General features: G+C 42.0%; 1 protein-coding gene and 1 pseudogene across 1 annotated transcript in view; one reads left to right on the top strand and one right to left on the bottom strand.

The window, feature by feature from the left end:
- Nucleotides 1-1,510: 1,510 nt before the first annotated feature.
- GTF2IRD2B (GTF2I repeat domain containing 2B) overlaps nucleotides 1,511-19,451 on the bottom strand; it is a 51,588-nt gene continuing 33,647 nt past the window's right edge. The window contains exons 10-16 of the mRNA XM_012640337.1: nucleotides 15,103-15,159; nucleotides 12,375-12,437; nucleotides 8,229-8,306; nucleotides 7,209-7,292; nucleotides 5,331-5,514; nucleotides 4,927-4,955; nucleotides 1,511-3,266 (exon numbers count right to left, since the gene is read on the bottom strand). Coding sequence (XP_012495791.1) covers nucleotides 1,663-3,266; nucleotides 4,927-4,955; nucleotides 5,331-5,514; nucleotides 7,209-7,292; nucleotides 8,229-8,306; nucleotides 12,375-12,437; nucleotides 15,103-15,159 — 2,099 coding nt within the window. The 3' untranslated portion in view covers nucleotides 1,511-1,662. The remainder of the gene's footprint in view (nucleotides 3,267-4,926; nucleotides 4,956-5,330; nucleotides 5,515-7,208; nucleotides 7,293-8,228; nucleotides 8,307-12,374; nucleotides 12,438-15,102; nucleotides 15,160-19,451) is intronic.
- On the top strand, nucleotides 6,086-7,019 carry LOC105807062 (annotated as a pseudogene).

A 19,451-nucleotide genomic window follows, 5' to 3' on the forward strand; every position in this document is an offset into this window, starting at 1 on the left:
GTGTCTGAAGACAGGTGCTGGGGCTGGGCACCAGTGCAGGTGACACCAGCCTGGAGGATGGCCTCTCCCTCCTGCATCTCCCTTCATTTTTGTCGAAGTCCTTTTCTCCACTGCTTCCCCGGAGGCCGTCAGGCCGAAGTCCTCAGCCCTCCTGCACCCTAGTCAGATTAATTCCTCCAGTATGGAAAGTAGTCACTTTTTTTTTTTTTAGAGACAGGGTCTCACTGTGTTGCCCAGGTTGGAGTGCAGTGGCCTGATCATAGCTCACTGCAGCTTCGAACTTTTGGGCTGAACCAATCCTCCTTCCTCAGCCTCCAGCATAGCTGGGACTATAGGTGTGTACCAACACACCTGCCTAATTTTAAAATTTTTTGTAGTGAAGGGGTCTCGCTATGTTGTCCAGGCTGGTCTCAAATTCCTGGCCTCAAGCAATCCTCCCACCTCACCCTCCCAAAGTGCTGGGATTATAGGCGTGAAGCACCATGCCCAGCCTGTATTCACAATTCTGGGCCACTAATTCCAGTGACTAATGGGGATTACAAACACAAATATATATTCTTTCAAATGACAACCCTCCAGGGGAAAAATGCCTTTATAAAGGAAAAGGACGTTACTGTGTAAACATTCAAAACTGGAGAATAAACAGTAAGTTAGATAAAGTGTTGCATCAGTGCTTGATGTACTGCTGTTGGTAACTGCATCATGGTAATGTAAGAGAATTATCTCAATTCTTAGAAAATACCCCCTGAAGTATTGAGGGGTAAAGGATGTATGTAACTTTCCCTCAAATGGTTCAAGAAAAAATGCATATACATTTATACAAACATTATAGATACAGTCATTTATACACACATTTTAGGCACTAATTACAGACACACGTATATGAGGGGGAGAAAGCAGGGAGGGAGAGAAACTGAACAAATGATAAAACTGGGGAAAAATGTTTACAATATGAGACTCGGCTAAAGGGCATATGGGTATTTTTCATATTTTTGCAACTTTGCTATAAATTTGATATTATTTCAAAATAAAAAGCTTTTAAAAATGAGACAACCTCCAAACCTCAATTTACTTTGTCTTTCATAGCTTATGTTATTTGTTTTGGGGATTACTGTTTTAAGCCTGACGTTTCTAGCTCCATGAGAAGGCAGAGACAGAGACTATAGGAACAGTGTACTATGTGAAGATGTACCCAACTATTTCTCCTTGAACTTGGAATTGTGTTAGACCACATGGGATACCACGCAGATTGGGGTGGGGGGATAAATGTATGTGCGTGTGTGTGAGTGTGTGTGTGTGTGTGTGTCTGTGTGTACTCCTCAATGAATATACACATTTGTCTCTCTCTACTGACTGATTTAAAGTTCGAGATGCCAACCGCCGTGCCTACGAGGGGTCAGGCAGGTAACGTGAATGAATGGAATAGGCCAGGCATAAGAAAAGTCAACTACTAGAAATACAATAAAACTTTCTTGATTTTTACTGAATGGTGAAGCATAAAATGTACAAACAGGTATGATACTGCAAATTATATTTCCAATTCAAAGTGGAAAAAAACTGAAAAACAAATACTTAATAATTAACTTTCTCAACTCACAGTGCCTCGAGCCTGGAAGATTCTAGCCTTACACACCGTGGGCACCGCCGGGAGTTCTCCCTCCATCATGTCGTGATGTGAAGCATGGAATCCCACTGTGAGTCCTTCAGCTGGGAGCAGTATTTCGTTTTACTCAGTTTCATGATGGAAAACAGCTGTTCGCAAATGTAGGTGCTGCCGAACATGGACAGCATCTTTGCACAGTGGTTTCTGTATTTCGGGTAGCTGCTCCAGAGGTGTCTGTAGAATTCCGGTATCCCCACCTTGTCGTATTTTGCCTTCAGCACCGTGTTGCACTGCAGATCGATAACTTCCATCTGCAGTTCTTCGCGCACGCTGTCGACCTTCACGGAGAACGGAGAGCTGAACAGGGTCAGCTCGCTCTCGTACACTTTGAAATCAGACAGCCTTTTCTGGAATTCGGTCTTCAGCTCCACAATTTTGGGAATGTAGTTCAGGCCATCGCTTTCATTTCTGGAAACTGATTTCAGGGTGGGAAAGTGGGCCAGGTTATTCCTTGCCAGATGGGTCTCCCACAGGCACAGTTTTGCTAGGAAGGCCCGAATCAGGTCGTACATTTGCGTAACGATTTGGGAATGTCCTTGGAGAGAGATGTTCAAAGTGTTCAGATGCATCGTCATGTCCACCAAGAAGGCCAAGTCTCTGACCCAATCTTTAGAGCTCAGCTGAGGCAGGGGCTTTCCTCTGGATGACATGAAGCAGTCGATTTCTTCCAACGATTCGAAAAATCTCTTCAGCACCAGCCCGCGACTGAGCCACTTAATCTCTGTGTAGTACAAAAGGCTGCCGTACTGGCTGTCCAGCTCGTAGAGCAAGGTGGTGAACTCGCTGTGGTTCAGTCCCCGGGAGCAGATCCAGTTCACAGAGTTCACCACCACGTCCATGACGTGGGCCATCTTCAGCTTTTGGGCGCACAGGGATTCCGGGTGAATGATGCAACACACGGACTTCAGTTCCGAGCCCTTGCAAAACATCGCCACCCTGGACTTCAGTTTTGTGACGAGCCCGTTACTGGCATCGACCATTGCAGGAGTGCCAGTGGAGGCCACGCTTACTAATTTGGACCAGTCGATGTTGAACTTTTTCAGACTTTTCTCAACCCGCAAAAATATCTCATTTCCTGATTTTGTACCTGTCATGGGCACCGTGTCCAGAAGTTCTTCGGACACATCAAAATTCTCATCGACACCACGGATGAATATGGCCAACTGGGTGGTATTATTTATATCTGTGATCTCATCAATTGCAATAGAATACGCCACAAACGACCTGATTTTTTCACGTAACTTCTCCCATAAGTTCCCAGCCACATCTTCTACAGGCTGCACGGCAGCATTTTCAGTTGGATTCACATTTGCAAATACCTGTTTTTGTTCAGGACACTCAATTTCTGATGACCCTAAGAGATACTTTCTGAGCCCTTTTTTTAACTCATGAAGCTTCTCATCGCGCATCTTTTCGGTATACTGGTCGTAGTGCTTGCTGTGGTTGGTCTGGTAATGACGTCTCAGGTTGTATTCTTTGGACACAGACATGCTTTGTTTGCATATCAGACATGTTGGAATATTCTGCACTTCCACGAAGAAATATGCTCTTTCCCACTTTTCTTGAAACACACGGCCCTCTTGGTCTATCTTTCGTTTTCCCACTTTTCACAGAGACATGGAGACAAGAAATATTTCACTTTTCTCTTAATTCTACTATTAGAAAAACAATAACAGCAAACTTATGATGATGAACACGAGGGATAAAGTGGCTGCGGTGGGGTGGGTGTGGGTAACAGTTGGGCAGCCCACCCCTGCAGAGGGTGACGAGGGACCCTCAGCTCCAGCAAACCACTGCTGTGAGGGACCCTGGGCCCACCGTGGTCAGACCTTCAGATTTCTAAAGAAAACCTGGAGATCGATTTTTATGAAAGAGTGCCTGGCTTTTTGATGTTGGCCACTAATCCCCATTTTAAAAAGATACATGAGCAAAACAAAGACATCTTTGTGAGGGTCGGTGTGTCGCTCTGGTTGCTATGCTGGCTGAAATAGGAATGATGTGACAGTATGTTTGCATTTTAACATATATTTTCTCATTTCATTCCCAAGAGAACTTTGCAATAACAGACAGGAACGAGCATGGAAGGCATTTGACCTGCTGTGAGTCTCAAGCGACATGAGTGGTGGCCGCAGACCCGCGCAGAACTCACCACGCACATCCATGTTTTCAAGTGCACATGGGCCAGTGTTTTAAACTGAAAGAACCAGGCCACCAGGCAGGTGAGTAAGGTGCTTCCAGAGCACGCAGATACAAAGGGCACTTTAAGATACGCAGGCAGATCTGCAGGGACAGCCAGCCAGTGAGTGGACCCCTGGGGGCCAGGGTGGGAATAGGAAATGACCGCGCATGGTGGGAGGGACCTTTCTGGGGGCGGTGATGAAAATGTTCTCATATTAGATTGTGCTGATAGCTACACAACTCTGTAAATTGACTCAAAATCACTGAATTGTACACTTAACACAAATGGATTTTATGGTATATAAATGATGCCTCAATGATGCTGTTAAAAATATTTTTAAAAATCATTTAGCAACCAGATGTGTTTAGGGATAATAACTGAACATTTGAAAAGAACACTCTAGTTTTCAAACTTTAAATGAGGAGGCTCCCAAGTGACTCGCGCTCTTGAGAACACCCCTCCCTCCCCCCGCCCCGCACCGTCGTCTGTCTTACCTGCCCCACCCTACAGGATGCTGGCTTATTTGCAAGGGCTCCAGGGAAGACATTAAAAATATTTAACAAGCAGAGTGGCCTGGGCAACAGATGTCAACCTCAGCACAACCTCAACCTCAACCTCCTGTTGTGCCAGGAGGTTCCGCTTTTGCCTGAGAACTGTGGGGAGGTCAAGCTGGGGTTGGGGGGTGCTGGGGTGGCGCTGGCGTGGCCAGGCAGGCACTATTTGCCAACTCACAAGGAGCTCAGTACCGTGACCTTGAATGCAGCTGTGCGTGTGGCCACAGGGGAGCCCTCGCCATACAGGACACTCGAGTAAGAATGTGCTACATCACACGTCACACACGTGCTGCGATGCGCATCAAGCTCCATCAAACTTGTATGAGACAAAACCCCGGTTAATAAAACTCAAGCCACAGAATTATAGAACTTTATGACGTGCAGGGAAAAATAAAGTACCCATCAGAAGCCGCATGCTTTGCTCTGAGGCTCAAGACTCAAGAAGCAAGGAGCCCACGGTGAGTGCCCACGGAGACACTTCACACAGCACACAGTGCTGGAACGTTCTTCTCACCACACAGAATACTCACCGTTACTAAGCTCAAGTCCTGGAAGCGGTCTGAAGAGAAAGAGACATTGGTAAATGCAATGAGGCTCATGTTTCCTTCCCCCCTTCTTTAATTTATGCTCTCTCGGTAGTATCACCTCTCCTGTCCACTGAGTTCTACTGGACGAGCTTTGCTGAGTGTCAATTCTATGCTAAGTGCAGTGGGAGCTAAAACTGGGACGGCTGCCCACGATCACCAAGAAACAGGAACAGGGACACAACTTGCAGAAACAGAAGACAATGAAATGAGGGTGAGAAGCAACACAGCCCAGCAGTTAACTGCACGGCCCCCACCTGGGGCAGAAATCCCTGGGCTGACGCTTGCCTACCTGGGCAAGTTACACGCTCCAGATTCGTTCTCATGACCAAGCAAGGGAACTCACTTACCTAATGACCGTAAATTTGATAAACTCTGCTGCATCCAAGATCCTCCGCATAGAGCTGATTTCCAGGTACCCAGGGGCTTTGAATACTACCCCCGGGGGCATGCCGTCGACCACCACACAGCCAGGGTTGAATGTGATTTTCCGGTAGGGAACTTTCACCGGGAAATCCACACCAATTGCTTCACCTGTGACAAGACGAGCAGCATAAAACTAGCTGGGTTTGCCACTTACCCTTCCCAAACCATGCTTTAATGTCAGAATTTTAAAGTCATTCTCATCAGATGACAATACTGGTGAAGCCATCGTTGCTTTATCAGTGGTTATGATGCGTGAGCGTAATTTTATTGATTTTGACATTGGCTTGGGCAGTGTGGCAGACTCAGTTTCTCCATCTATTAAACAGGAATTATCACGGCACCTACCTGAAAGGTTCTTGGGAGGATTAAGTGATTAAGTGATTAAACAGATGTCAAGCACAAAAAATAATACTCATCCAGGATAAGAACTCAGTAAATCAAAGATAGCTGTTATTATTATTATATTAACAATTAGTCAGTACTTTCATGTGAAAGCTCTTCAGTAAAAATACACACCAAACAATTTTGATCATAGCTCTTTCACAAAAAGATCAATTTCTTATAAGATAAAGTATTCTTTTAAAAAGGAGTATTCTGGGCCCGAGGCATGGGGGTGGCAGGTGCCAGGGGCTGGGGAGGCAACTGCCTCCCTGGGCCTGCCCGGGCAGCTGCCTCCGAGATGCCGATCCTTGTTGAGGGGTGGCAAGTGCGGCTTCCACAGTCTGCCGGGGACCTCATCGGAGCCCACCTGCCTCTGGAGGAAAGAGCCAGACTTCCCAGAGGTCAGTCTGTTCAACGAGCGGGACCCCAGGGCCTTCAGTATGTTCAGCAAAGAGAGCTTGCAGTGACCTCCCCAAAGGATGGCTCCATCTCCATTTTGGGTTCTGATGATGCCACCACTTGTCACATTGTGGTCCTGAGGCACACAGGTAATGGGGCTACCTGCCTGACACATTGTGATGAAACCGACACCAAAGCTGAGGTCCCCTTGACTGTGAACTCCAAAAAATTATTTTCCGACTACGCTCAGTGTGGAAGGCTGGAAGTACACCTCGTGGGAGGCTTCAGTGACGATAGGCAGTTGTCACAAAAACTTACTCATCAACTTCTCAGTGAATTTCACAGACAAGAAGATGACATGCACTTAGTGACATTATGTGTGACAGAATTAAATGAGAAGAAAATGAAAACCACTTTCCAGTAATTTATGGCATTGCTGTTAATGTCTGCAGAGATTTACAGAGTCTTCTTGCAAGATCCAGGGCCAGAGGAGGAGCTGTGTGCGGCGTGGGCTTTAACAGGAGGACCAATGATTGGCATTTCTGGTGCAAAGACAGAACAACTTTGCATAGGACCTTTTTCCTGGGTGCCATTTCCACATGTGGATTTCTGGTTGCAGCAAGATGAGAAGCAAATACTAGAGAACCTTTCCACTTCACCTTTGGCCAAGCCTCCTCCCCCACAACTTTGTTGAACATATTAGATCTACCTTGATGCTTTTCAAAAAATACCCATCTCCAATTAACACACTGTTTCCTGGAAGTAAATCTCTACTATATGAAAAAAATGAAGATGGTGGCTTATAGGAAAAGATCTCTTCTCCAGGAAGCTAAAAATAGGAACTATCAGAGAAAGCAACTTTTTGGCATGACAAAGACCATTGGTGGGGGCATCCGTTGAGTCTTAGGTCTCCTTCCTTCTTGGTGTCTTTCAAATGACTTTCAAAATAAAATCTTATTTTGGCAAATAAAAAAGTATTTCAAGTATATAAATTCTGGATATGTAACAGTATAAAAACTTACCAAATTTTCGGCTAAAGAGGTCATTGACTTGTTCTCTTAGCTGTTTAATCTTTTCAATGCTTGACAATCTTTCCTTTTCATTGTCTAAAAACAATTAAATAAACAACCAGGGTTATTAATGTATTTTCTCCCAAGAAAGCTGTTGGAGGAAATGCCTGTTAGCACTGAAGAAAGCACTTTACCTGACTTGTTCAGTTTACTTTAGCAATAAATTAAGCATTTTAGAAATTTGTAAATAAAAGCCATTATAGATAATAGAGAATTTTCCAAATTATAACCCTATGTAAATTATTGAATTGTACACTGAACACAAGCTTTTAGGGGGCACTGACTTTTAGGGAACATTCTCAATATCATGTAGCACTACAATGACTACTTTCACCACCACTTTCAACATTATCATAGAAATCATAGACAATGAAATATGACAAGTAAAAGGAATAAGACATACTAGGATTAAAAGGGAATATTTTTTAATACTTTAAAATATTCTTTAATTTTGAATAACTAATCACACAGTTTAAAATTCAAGAGGTTTAAAACTATAAAACAGTGTGTAGAAACATCTCTCTCCCATCCCAATCTCAGCTCTCATTTTCTTTCATTGGAGGAACTGTGTTAATAGATTCTTTTGTATCTTTCCAGATATATCTTACATACACATATTCAGAAAAGAAGATTATTTAATGATGGACAGCAATTAAATTTCACCTCTGTGGCCAATTCCAATTCAACAGTGGCTAGTGCTTAGAATTTCCTGCCCTAAGATAGATTTTCCAGGTAATGCCCAAGGCTTGGCAGCAGAAGCAATACATGTGATTAATGATGTCAGTTATGAGCAAGATACTAGGTGGTGGCCATCTGCAGCATATTTTATATTCCTGAGTTGTCATTCCTTGGTTGTCAGGGTGAACTAAGTGAAAAACAACATTCCCAAGAGGCTAACCTGTGCCATAACATGGTTAAGATGAAATGAAAAATATAAAGTCAATTATCATAAAGCCAGATAAACATCCATACCTGGAACAGTCACCTGAACGATGTTAAGATCTTCAACACCCGATGCAGAATTTGTAATGTTGGGTGAATTTGTGTTTCCTTAAAACAGAAACTGAAGTTTAGAATTTACAGAAAATAAGGCCAACTCTCTTCTAAAAATGTCAAAGTGCCACTTTGATCAGAAGCCCAGACTGAATTTTTTAAAATGCAGAGAACACTGAGTTGCGGGATGAGAAGGTGGTGTCAGTTGATACTTGAGTCTCTGCAGTCCAATGCTGCTGTCAAAAGGAAGCAACTGCACAATGACTTTTATTTCACTCTCAGCCCCTAGCAAATGCTTCAGTTAAGTCTAATTTTATTTTAGAAGAAGGGTGTTAGGCCGGGTGTGATAACTCACACCTGTAATCCTAGCACGCTGGGAGGCCGAGGCAGGAGGATCACTTCAGCTCAGGCGTTTCAGAGCAGCCTGAGCAAGAGCGAGACCCGGTCTCTACTAAAAATAGAAAAAATTAGCCAGGCGTAGTGCTGCGCACCTGCAGTCCCAGCTACTTGGGAGGCTGAGGCAGGATGACCTCTTGAGCCTAGGAGTTTGAGGTTGCTGTGAGCTAGGCTGACGCCACGGCACTCTAGCCCAGGCGACAGAGCGAGACTCTGTCTTAAAAAACAAAAACAAACAAACAAAAAAATAAATAAAAGAAGGATGTTAAAATTATATTTCCTTTGTTGTTATTCTCAATGCAAAGGAGGAAAACAGGAAATAAGATATATAAACATGTCCTAGAGGACATTTAAAAAGAAGACATCCTAAGAAAAATGATTTAATGGACACAGTCAAGGAAAGGCCCAGACATGGTTAAATATTAATAGTAAAAGCACAGCTGATGTTAGCATGTTTTCTGGTCACATGATAAACACAATATTCACTTAAGCTATATGTGAAAAATATAAATGAGCCTGTGCAGTCCTCTCCGAGGCGCTCAGCGGTCAGTCCGTGGGTTCCGAGATGATCCAGCACTGGGCGTTTGCTCGTCTGCACGTGGAGGGCAAGTCCTCAAAGGGACAAGAGCAGCCTCGTTGTCAACAAAAGCCCTCAGGCTTTTCCTTGGTGCCATGCTGCTTCAAACATAGAATTTTTGGAGGAAATGTGGGAAAATTTGTTGTTCTTGACCTTATAATTACTCATTTTTCTGAACAAATCCTGGAAAGTCTGACTGTAACAACCAGGTTCAATATTAAGAGATGACTGAAACTCCTGTGGGGCTCCATCGCCACCCTGAAGTAAGGAAAATACCACGGAACACTTAACACTCCTAAGCCTCCAAAAGACCCAGAGCCAAATTCAGGTCATCAAAACCAGTTAACAGACAGTGCCAGACAATGTTCAGATACTCATATTTCTGACATAACCAAAGTGCTTATGTTTTATCATTAAAACTTATTCTTCAAAATCTAAAAATCTGTCACATCATACCCAAACACAATGTCACTTTTTAAATGGATCAAATCCAACTATAATTATTGCATAAAAATTAGCAGTTAATCTATTAATTACCCTGCACATTTCAAATAAATGGATGGCACTTTTCATCAATGGGTCTAAGTATTTTTTTTTTTTTTTTTTTTAGACAGAGTCTCACTCTATTGCCTGGCCTAGAGTGCCACCATGCCAGGCTAATTTTTTCTATTTTTTAGTAGAGACAGGGTCTCACTCTTGCTCAGGCTGGTCTTTAACTCTTGACCTCAAGTTATCCTCCCTTCTCAGCCTCCCAGAGTGTTAGGATTATAGGAATAAGCCACCATGTGGGCATGGTGTCTTAACTCCTCTAAAACTCTTCCATCTTTAAACAATGACTTTCTTGAGTTGACTGCTTAATTGAGGTTAGTTTAAAACTTCTCATCTGGCTCCATATTCTACCAGTCATCTTAATAATCCTTGTTAGACAAAGGAGGACAAGAAAACACCTATAGGTGGACTTCCAAATGCATTAGTGCTTTGCTAGATGCATGCACATTAGTGGCTAAATTATTCACAAAATTATTTATGGCTAATTCTTTAAAAAACTGCTATCCAGAACAAAACTATGCTTAGGCCCACACTCCCTATACAATTGTGATATCCCAAAAAAACAACAGCACAACACAGAGGCCACCACGGAGAATATTTTCCATTGACCAGCATTTAAATTAGTCTTGGACTTTGACTCCAACATGTGATTTTTCTCTTTACATTCTTAAAAGTACTTTAAGGAAACAACCCAAATGTCCATCAATGGATGAATGGACAAATTATTATTTATAAATACAATGAAATATTATTCCGCCTTAAAAAGGAAGGAAGTTCTGACACATGCTACAACACAGATGAACCTTGAGGATATTAAGTGAAAGGAGCCAGGTCACTTATTATACAATTCCATTTATATGGATACCTAGAATGGGCACATCCACTGGGATAGAAAGCAGATTGGGGGCCACCAAGGGCCAGTGGGAGGGAAGGATGGGGAACAACTGCTTAGTGGGGTGTGGGGCTTTCTTTTGGGTGACAGAAATGTTTTGGAACTAGACAGAGGTGACAGTTGTACAACGCTGTGAATGTATGAAATGCTACTGAATTGCTTGATTTGAAATGGTTGTTGTTTTTAAGTAGAAGAAAATAATGAAATGCAGAAATGAAGGTGAAACGGACCAGCACGAATCCAAGGGACACTGCGGAGGTCAGGGGAAGGGGCACAGAGGGTCGCAATAAGACAAGTGAATGAAGTGAAATAGATATAAAAAAGAGAGAAAAAGGATCTGAACAAAGGCAGCAGAAACACAAGACATGAGGAGGAGATGCACTATATGTTTATTTCTTTTTTTAATTCAGCTGTCGGCAATGTTTATTTGGATTCCTTATGGAAGAAAACAGTACTGATGAAATAAAACAATTTGGGAAAATTTTCCTAAAAGGAGTCTTCCTACTGAAAGGGCACCAGTGCTGGGAAAATGGACCCATTTCCGTTAATACCAACATTAGGGCTTAAGCAGAAAGGAAAAAAAAAATTTGTCATTTTTAAGGGATTAAAAATCAGGTTGGCCTCAAATTTCTCTACAGCACTTCAACCCCCAAAGATAATATACTTAAATTTATCAGATACACAGAAAATATGAGTGAAGGATTTTTATATCTAATGAAACTCTCCTTCTAGTATAAAGACTACAAACCAATCAAGAATACACAAGTCATGGTATATTCTCCCCATGAGCTCTTCCAGAGGAAATTACTAGAAAATGAACATTACCAAAACAAGAGATAACTTGGGAAAACACAGCAAGGGGACTGGCAGTGAACATTCCACATTTAGAAGAACTAAGATTGAAACGAACATGGGAAGCAGAATAACAGAATGTAAATGTTGTACGTTAGTGACTCAAACTTTAAACTACATGCAAATCACCTAGGGAGCTTGCACATTCTGAAAAATTAGGTCTGAGTAAGGCCTGAGATTCTATATGAAATGGTTGATTTTATGTTATGTGAATTTTACCTCAATAAAAAAAATTTTAACGTACTTCAAGGATTTCCTTTTGTGGAAGTTAAAGGAAAAAAAAAATCTCAAGTGACTGATGGCTCAGAAGGACGGTCCAAAATCAAGTGCGCCGGAGGCCACACTGACACCCTGGGAGGACCCCAACTGGGCCAGGTAAATACCGATTCTTATCCACAAAGCTACTCAGCCCTGCTGACTTCAAGTGCAGATGAGTCGGCACAATCCGTCCTCACTGATGGAAAATCCATCTGGAAATACATGGCCTCCTGCTGTGGGTCTGCGACATCATCCCTGGACAGGAAGCAACGTGTCTGTGCTCTGTGACCTGACAGCAGCGTCACGCAATTTCTGACAAAGCTGTTGGACCTAAAACCCTGCAGAAGGGCTGTCTATTCACATAGTCTGGTGGATTCCTGAATTTTCCCCATAAGCAACATAATATGCGCTTACTGTGAAGCCCGGCTGGATTCTGCTGTCTAAAACGCCCAGGCACTGGGCCCTGAGGGGAACACGGGCTGCTCTAGTCCCCCCCACACACGTATCCACTTCAACCTTTCCCCACAGTAATCCTTTTTGTTACAGAAAGAACGAAAACCATACTCGGCATTGGGCTGTGACGAGGCTTTTGGTAACTAACCTTCGATTTTCACCTCGGCTTCCGGGTCCTCACTTGTTTCTGAAGGGACCAGCTGAGTAGAATCTTAAAAAAGAAATTTCTAAAATGACATTCATTATTAAGTATTCTCCTCATATTCCAGCATTTCACTGCTCCAATACCAAAAAAAGGACCTTATCCTGGCATTTTAAATACATTTCATACATAATAAATATAACGGTGATTTTAATTTTATAAGAGATAATAGGATAATAAAACATAATTTTATAAAGGATCTTCTTATAAGGGATAAAAGGAGAAATGGAAACGTTCAGATATTATCAAATAACACAGAGTTACCCACATTAATGGACACAGAATCCTTCTATTTGGGGTAATGGGATTCATGTGGTCATAGTGTTTTCTTGTTGTCATCAGGAATTACTAGGATTAAAAAAAAGCCGTTTGTTTTGGTTAATGGTTTCCCTCTTATTCTGCCAGGAACCCCAGCAGGACCCCAGCGTGACTCACGCTTGTTACATGGAAGCTTGATCGACTGTTCTGGTAGACAACAATTTTGACGTACACATTACGTTCTACATACAGACAAAAAGTATAAATAAATCCTAGGCAGAAGAAAGATAAATAAAATCCCTACCTGGCTAGAGATTCTCTCACCTAACTCTGGCTCATTTTAGGCTATATTAATTTAGGTTATATTAATTCTTTGTAAAGGAGGAAATACTAGAACTCAAAACTAATGTAGCTGTTTTGACCTTTGGAGCAAAATGGTGAAGGTGCATGGGACTTCTCTGTACTCTTTTCGTAGCTTCTTGTGAATCTATAGTTATTTCAGAAATGAATTCAGTTCTATTATAAATGGACTTTGCACTGTATTATGATAATAAAAATATCGCCAAAAATAAAGTCTTTCTTTCCTTCCCTTCTTTCTTCTTTTCTTTCCTTCCTTTTTTTCCCTCTCTCTCTCCTCTCTCTCTTTCTTTCTTTTAGAGACAGGGTCTCGCTCTGTCACCCAGGCTGGAGTATACTGGCACGATCCTAGCTCACTGCAGCCTCAAACTTCTGGGCTCAAGTGATCCTACTGCCTCAGCCTCCTGAGTAGCTGGGACTACCGGTGTGCACCACCATGCCTAGCTAATTTTTAAATTTTTTTGTAGAGATGGGGTCTCACCATGTTGCCCAGGCTGGTCTTGAACTCCTGGCCTTAAGGGATGCTACAAATGAGCCTCCCAAAGCACTGGGATTATAGGTGTGAACCACCGTGCAGCTGGAAATAAAGTTGTTTCAAAAGCCAACATCCAATGGAGTAATTCTGACTGTACAACTGACTCCTACCTATATCCTACATAGGTCTTCTTTCTAAACACTATTTATTTTAAAAAATGACCGAACAATAGCTAACAGGCCTACTACAAATAATACCTACTACTAATATCTAGCAATATCTACTTCCCTTTACAAAGGGAAGTAAAATGATGTAAAAGAGGAACAGATTTAAGCTGAATTAGAAATAATTTCCCTCCCCAACACCCCAAGAAATTCGGAGACTGAATTGAAGAAAAAGAAAACAAAAAATAAAGGGAAGAATCCTGTCCCATGCTACAGCATGGATGAACCTTGAGGACATTATATTAAGTGAAGTCAGCCAGGCACAGAAAGATGAACTCAGTAGGATTCTACTAGTATGTGTCGTCTAAAGGTGTCAGTTTCACAGAAACAGAAAGCAGAATGGTGGTTGCCAGGGGCTGGGGACAGTGGGGAAAGAGGGAATTGCTGTTCAAAGAAGACAGAGTTTCAGATTTGCAAGTTAAGTAAGTTCTGAAGATCTGTTTTGCAACAATGTGAATGTAGTTAATGCTACTGAGCTGTACACTTAGAAATGGTTAAGATGAAAATTTATGTTATGTATTTCTTAACATAATTAAAAAAATAAATCAAAGTTAAATAATGACAGAATCAATTTGTCTTCTTGGTTTAAAGCAAGTAGGTTCAAAATGACTAACTTTAAGAGTGAATAAACAATTCTAAGACTGGACTCTATCTCACTGTAGTCTCTTCCCCTGGACAAAATCTATCAGAATTGTTTTTGGGTCAGAGGACTGGATAAATTGCTACTAAAAATAACTATAGGTCAGCTCCCTGGAGAATGCTCTTGATTCAGAGAAAAAACCTGAAGTCACTTTGTACTACACTAGTTAGTATCTGTCTTAGACAGATACACAACTCCTAAAAGCAAGATCATCTTGCCCATACACTGACAAAGTTGTTTCATGCCTCTAGGTTTGGAGAGGAAGTCTCCTTTATTAATTTTATCTTGAACATACATAAATCACTTTCAGAATTCAGGCTTTATTCTCAAGATTTATATATGAATGGAGGGAAGTATCATCACATTTTACTTCTAATTCAAGAATTTCCTAAAATACTATGTAACTCTGTCCAAAACAATTTTGGCATGCCACATCAAAAGACACAATGAAATAAAGCAACAAACAGCACTGGTTCAAAGTCAACTTCTATATCCAGGTGCTTTAAGTAGAATCACTTACAGATCAGAAAAGTAAAAGTGATAGGTCCCTTAATATTATATGTTAGGACGAGGACTCAACCAGTTTTCTAAGGCGGCAGGCATGCCAGGAAGTCACCTTCTTTATTTTCAAACGTGTTTAAAAGGGTATGTTCTCTGCAAAATGCTGGAAAGTTAAAAAAAAAAAAGAGAGAGAAAGAGAAAATGCTTCATTTTTCTAACCTTCCACTGGTAATTCCATTTCTATTACTTCATTGCCTGTGGAAGAATGATGGCTTCCTGAAATGAAAATAAACAATACATAACAAAGGGAGAAATACAAATTTTAAAAATCATTTAATATTAATGCAATGCAAACAACTCAAGACCCACACAAGAATACACATGAAGTACTTCTTGAAATAAAACTCAAACAAATGATCTTTTCTTTACTTTTTTTGTTATTTTATCTTTTTTGGAAATTTTCAAATATACAAAAGCAGGGAGGTCACATAACGAAGCCCACAGGACCATCAACCCATGCAGTCCTGTTTGATCCGCACCTACCCTGCCCCACACCCACGAGGGGTTTCAAGGAAACCCCAGCTACGGTGGAATTCCGCGTGCGGATGCCGCAGTGCGTACCAGCGAACACAAGGACTTCCTTTAGCATCACCGCGATATCACGACTGCTCCCCAAATCAGTTCTTTATCCTCATCTAATATCCAGTCATTGTTGAAACCTCCCCAGTTGTCTCGTAAATGTCTTTTATAAAAAAACGTTTTATTTGGAAATAGTTTTAAACTTACAGAAAAGTTGCAAAAATAAAATGGCACAAAGATCCATATGCCCTCTGCCTAGATAAAACAATGGTAATATTTTATCCTGTTTCCTTGATAATTTGTATTTCCCTCCCTCTCTTTCTCTCACCCATCTTTAGAGGTGTATATATACATAATTCTGTATTTTTCTGAACCATTGGAGGGAAAGTTACACATGCCACGGCCTTTAATCTCAAAATACTTCAGTGACTATTTCCTAAGAATGGGGACGTTCCTTTACACCATCATAATAAAACTTCAAAAATCAGGAAATTCGTACTCTAGGTTTGTCACTTGGCCCAAATGTCTTTTAGAGCTTTTCCCCTTTCAGTACAGGATCCAGTTTAGGGCCAGGCAGTGTTTCTGGTTGTCGTGTCTCTTTGGTCTCCTTTAATCTAGAACAGTTCCAAGTCTGTTTTTGTCTTTTATGGCATTGACATTTTTTAAAAACAGAGGGTGATGCTAACCACCCTCCTCAGCCTTTTCCCCCATAGAATGTTCCTGATTTTGAGTTGGCTTGATGTTCCCTTGCCGTTAGCTTCAGGTTTTGCATCCTCGGCCAGAACACTGCCTAGATGATGTAGCGTCCTTCTCAGGACAGCACATCTAGGGGGGCACGATGTCTATCTGTCCCTCACTGGTCACGTGGCCATTTGATCACCTGGCCAAGGTGCTGTCTCATTTCTCCACTGTGTAACTACTGTCTTTTCCTTCCCTCTTGCAACTCACAGCAGCTTGTGGGGAGAGAAACTTTAAGACCATGTAAATATTCTACTTTTCTAAATTCCTCTCTAGACTTAGCATCCACGGATGATTCCTGAGTGATCCCGTCTTTAAATGGTTGGAAAGAGATGCTTCGACTCCAGCACCCCTTCCGTCGCCCCGTCATCATCTGGCCTTCCGCCGTAGGCAGCTGGTTTGTTCAAATCTACATTCCAACAAAACCCACACATTGCACTTGGTTATGTCTCTTAAATCTCTTTTACTATAAAACAAGTTTTATCTTTTTTTTTCTTTTTACTTGCCATTATTTGTTGAAGAAATAGGTTCACTTGTCTCGTCGAGTTTCTCAGGTTCTGGAGTTTACTGACTGCATCCTTCTGGTGTTGTTTTCATGTGCTCCTGTATTGCCTGTATTTCTTGCAAATTGCTGGGTAGCTCTAGAGGCTGGATCCGATTTAGGTTTGATTTTTTGGGGCAAGAATCCTTGCCAAAGGCGGAGTGGCATATTTCCTACTGGATCCGGTCAGGAGGCATATATCTGGTCACCTCTCTTCATCATCTTCACTAGAGACCAGTGAGTTCAGGAACTGCCAGCCAGATCCGTTCATGACAAACTCCCCATAGCCTTTTAGAGAATGGTCTTAATGGCCATGGATGGTTATTGCCCATTGCTTCACCGGGAGTTGCAAATCGGTGCCAGTTTATGACTTCTTAGGCTTTCCCCAAAATTCTTTAAGTGAAAAAAAGGGGGAGATCTAGCATCTATAGTATTTTGCCAGGTAAAAGACTAAATCCAAATAAATACTGGTTTTATTATCAATGACTCTAACTACAGTATAAATTAATCGATATTCTGTCAGGAACACAGGCATTTATGTTTTTCTTGTATTTTTTTCCCTTATTATGATGTAAAGACATGGACATTTAGATTCTGATATGAAGTGGTTTTTTTCCAATGAGTGACAAACAAATCTGTCACATTCTTGCTTTCCAGGTATACAGTTACCAGAATTGTGGCCCTTAAACTCAGCTCCCATTCCCATGACTTAAGTCAGAGCAACTGAGGTCCTGTCAGGGGGACCCCTCACATATTCAGGAAACTCACAGCCAACACCATGTTCCAGCAGGGCCCACAGCCTTCACAGCATAACACACTGTTTTGTTTATTTGTCAATTCTACAACTATTTGAAGAAAGGGGGGGATTGCATATCTAGGCACACGCTAAACTTAAGCTTTCTTTTCTTTCTCTAGCTTCTTGCCCTCGATTAGGTTTATACTCTTAACGTTTACGGCACATTAAGTTTGGTCGTACTGGATGGGAAGGCAGGAGGAGGGAGGTTGAGGCAGAAGGGAGTGGGCTTACCCTAAGGAGTGGGCGGAGAACAGGCTGCTGGTGAGATGGTGAAGGTGGGCAGAAGACCAGAAGAAACTGTGGGAACTTTCCAACAGCATGTCACGTGAGGCTGCATGTACACACTCTCGCCCAAATCCAACCACTGATTTTCATTCCCTTGTTAAATCTCAAACTAACTGTCCTACTTCCGTTCTGGTGACATTAAAGACAAGTGACACTTGTGCTGCTCCCATGCAGGACAGACATTGGTGAAAGGTTTTTCTATCGCTGAAGTGCACGGCGCAGCAACACGGCATGGAATTTGCGAACTGGCTCATTAGTTTGCCAATTTCTGCCACAATTCTGCTACAAAGCAAGCGTAAGGGGTTCGAGGGATTTCAGGGCTGATCAGGAGAAAGATACAACCACAACCTGGCAGTAGCACATACACCTTTTTCTGGGTGCCGCTTTGATAGGTTTGCAGAGAAAGGACTGGGGAAGGGGGCTGGGGGGAGCCTCACCATCAGAAGGGCAGATGGACAGAAGAACTGCTGGGGGAGGGAGGGACACTCTTCTGAGTTTCCACTGTCTGTCTCTCCACATCCATATGTGCACATTATCTAGCTCCTGCTTCTGAGTGAGAACACGCATTTGTCTTTCTGTGTCTGAAACTCTGTCACTTAAGGTGATGTCTCCAAGTGCAGGTGAGGTGGCTCTGCAGCACAGAGGAAGTCTCTAGGGTGAGTTCTGAAGGACAGGAGAGGCTTGGGGTCTCTCTAAGCCCTGGGCTTCTCCTTATCGATGGCTGGCAGATGTGTTGGGTGCAGCTTCTCGAGAAGGCTAAAAATCTGCTTATGTGGACTATGTTTGAAACAACTGAATGAGTAAAAATGTGAGTCTGGCATCAGCAGGCTTTTGAGTTAAGGGGTCTCAGCCTGCAGTGAAGAAATAAACAACCTATGGGCCAATACCCGCAGGTAGTCTTAGCTCTTTTATAGGACACCAAGTAACTCCCAACTGCATTACCAAGCTGCCCGTGCTGGGCAACATGCAGCCACAAATGCTACCACCAAATACAAACCGGTTAAATATAAAAAGAAGTCATGTTGCCCATTCTGAGACTTATTATATGACTTTAACAGAAGTAGAGGTAAATAATGTTAAAACATATTGCCCCTTATTAGGTTCATTTCTAAGCAAGATAAAGTTTACATCAAAAACAGAAGTAGGCCAATGCATTGCTCTTCTTTTTCTCCTATTCCATTTCAAAAAGTCAAAATCCAGAACTAAATATCACACTGAGTAAATTCAGTGTAGATTAAATTCAAAGTGCTCTGGAACGTGAGAGTGAAAAGTATGTCTTTGAAACGCTTTAATATGAGGAATTCCTCATCGGCAGGATCTACTTTCAAAGGACCTGCTTTGGAGCACAAATTTAGTCATCAAATTTGAGTTAAAGATATGAAACAGTTGCCACTCCATAAAGAAAAAAGGCAAAATTAAAAATAAGCGAGTGCGGCCGGGCGTGGTAGCTCACGCCTATAATCCTAGCTCTCTGGGAGGCCGAGGTGGGCAGACTGTTTGAGCTCAGGAGTTCGAAACCAGCCTGAGCAAGAGGGAGACCCCGTCTCTACTAAAAATAGAAATAAATTAATCAGACAACTAAAAATACATAGAAAAAATTAGCTGGGCATGGTGGCGCATGCCTGTAGT

Source organism: Propithecus coquereli, unplaced genomic scaffold, assembly GCF_000956105.1.
Source record: "Propithecus coquereli isolate 6110/MARCELLA unplaced genomic scaffold, Pcoq_1.0 Scaffold150, whole genome shotgun sequence".
NCBI classification, from domain to species: Eukaryota; Metazoa; Chordata; class Mammalia; order Primates; family Indriidae; genus Propithecus; species Propithecus coquereli.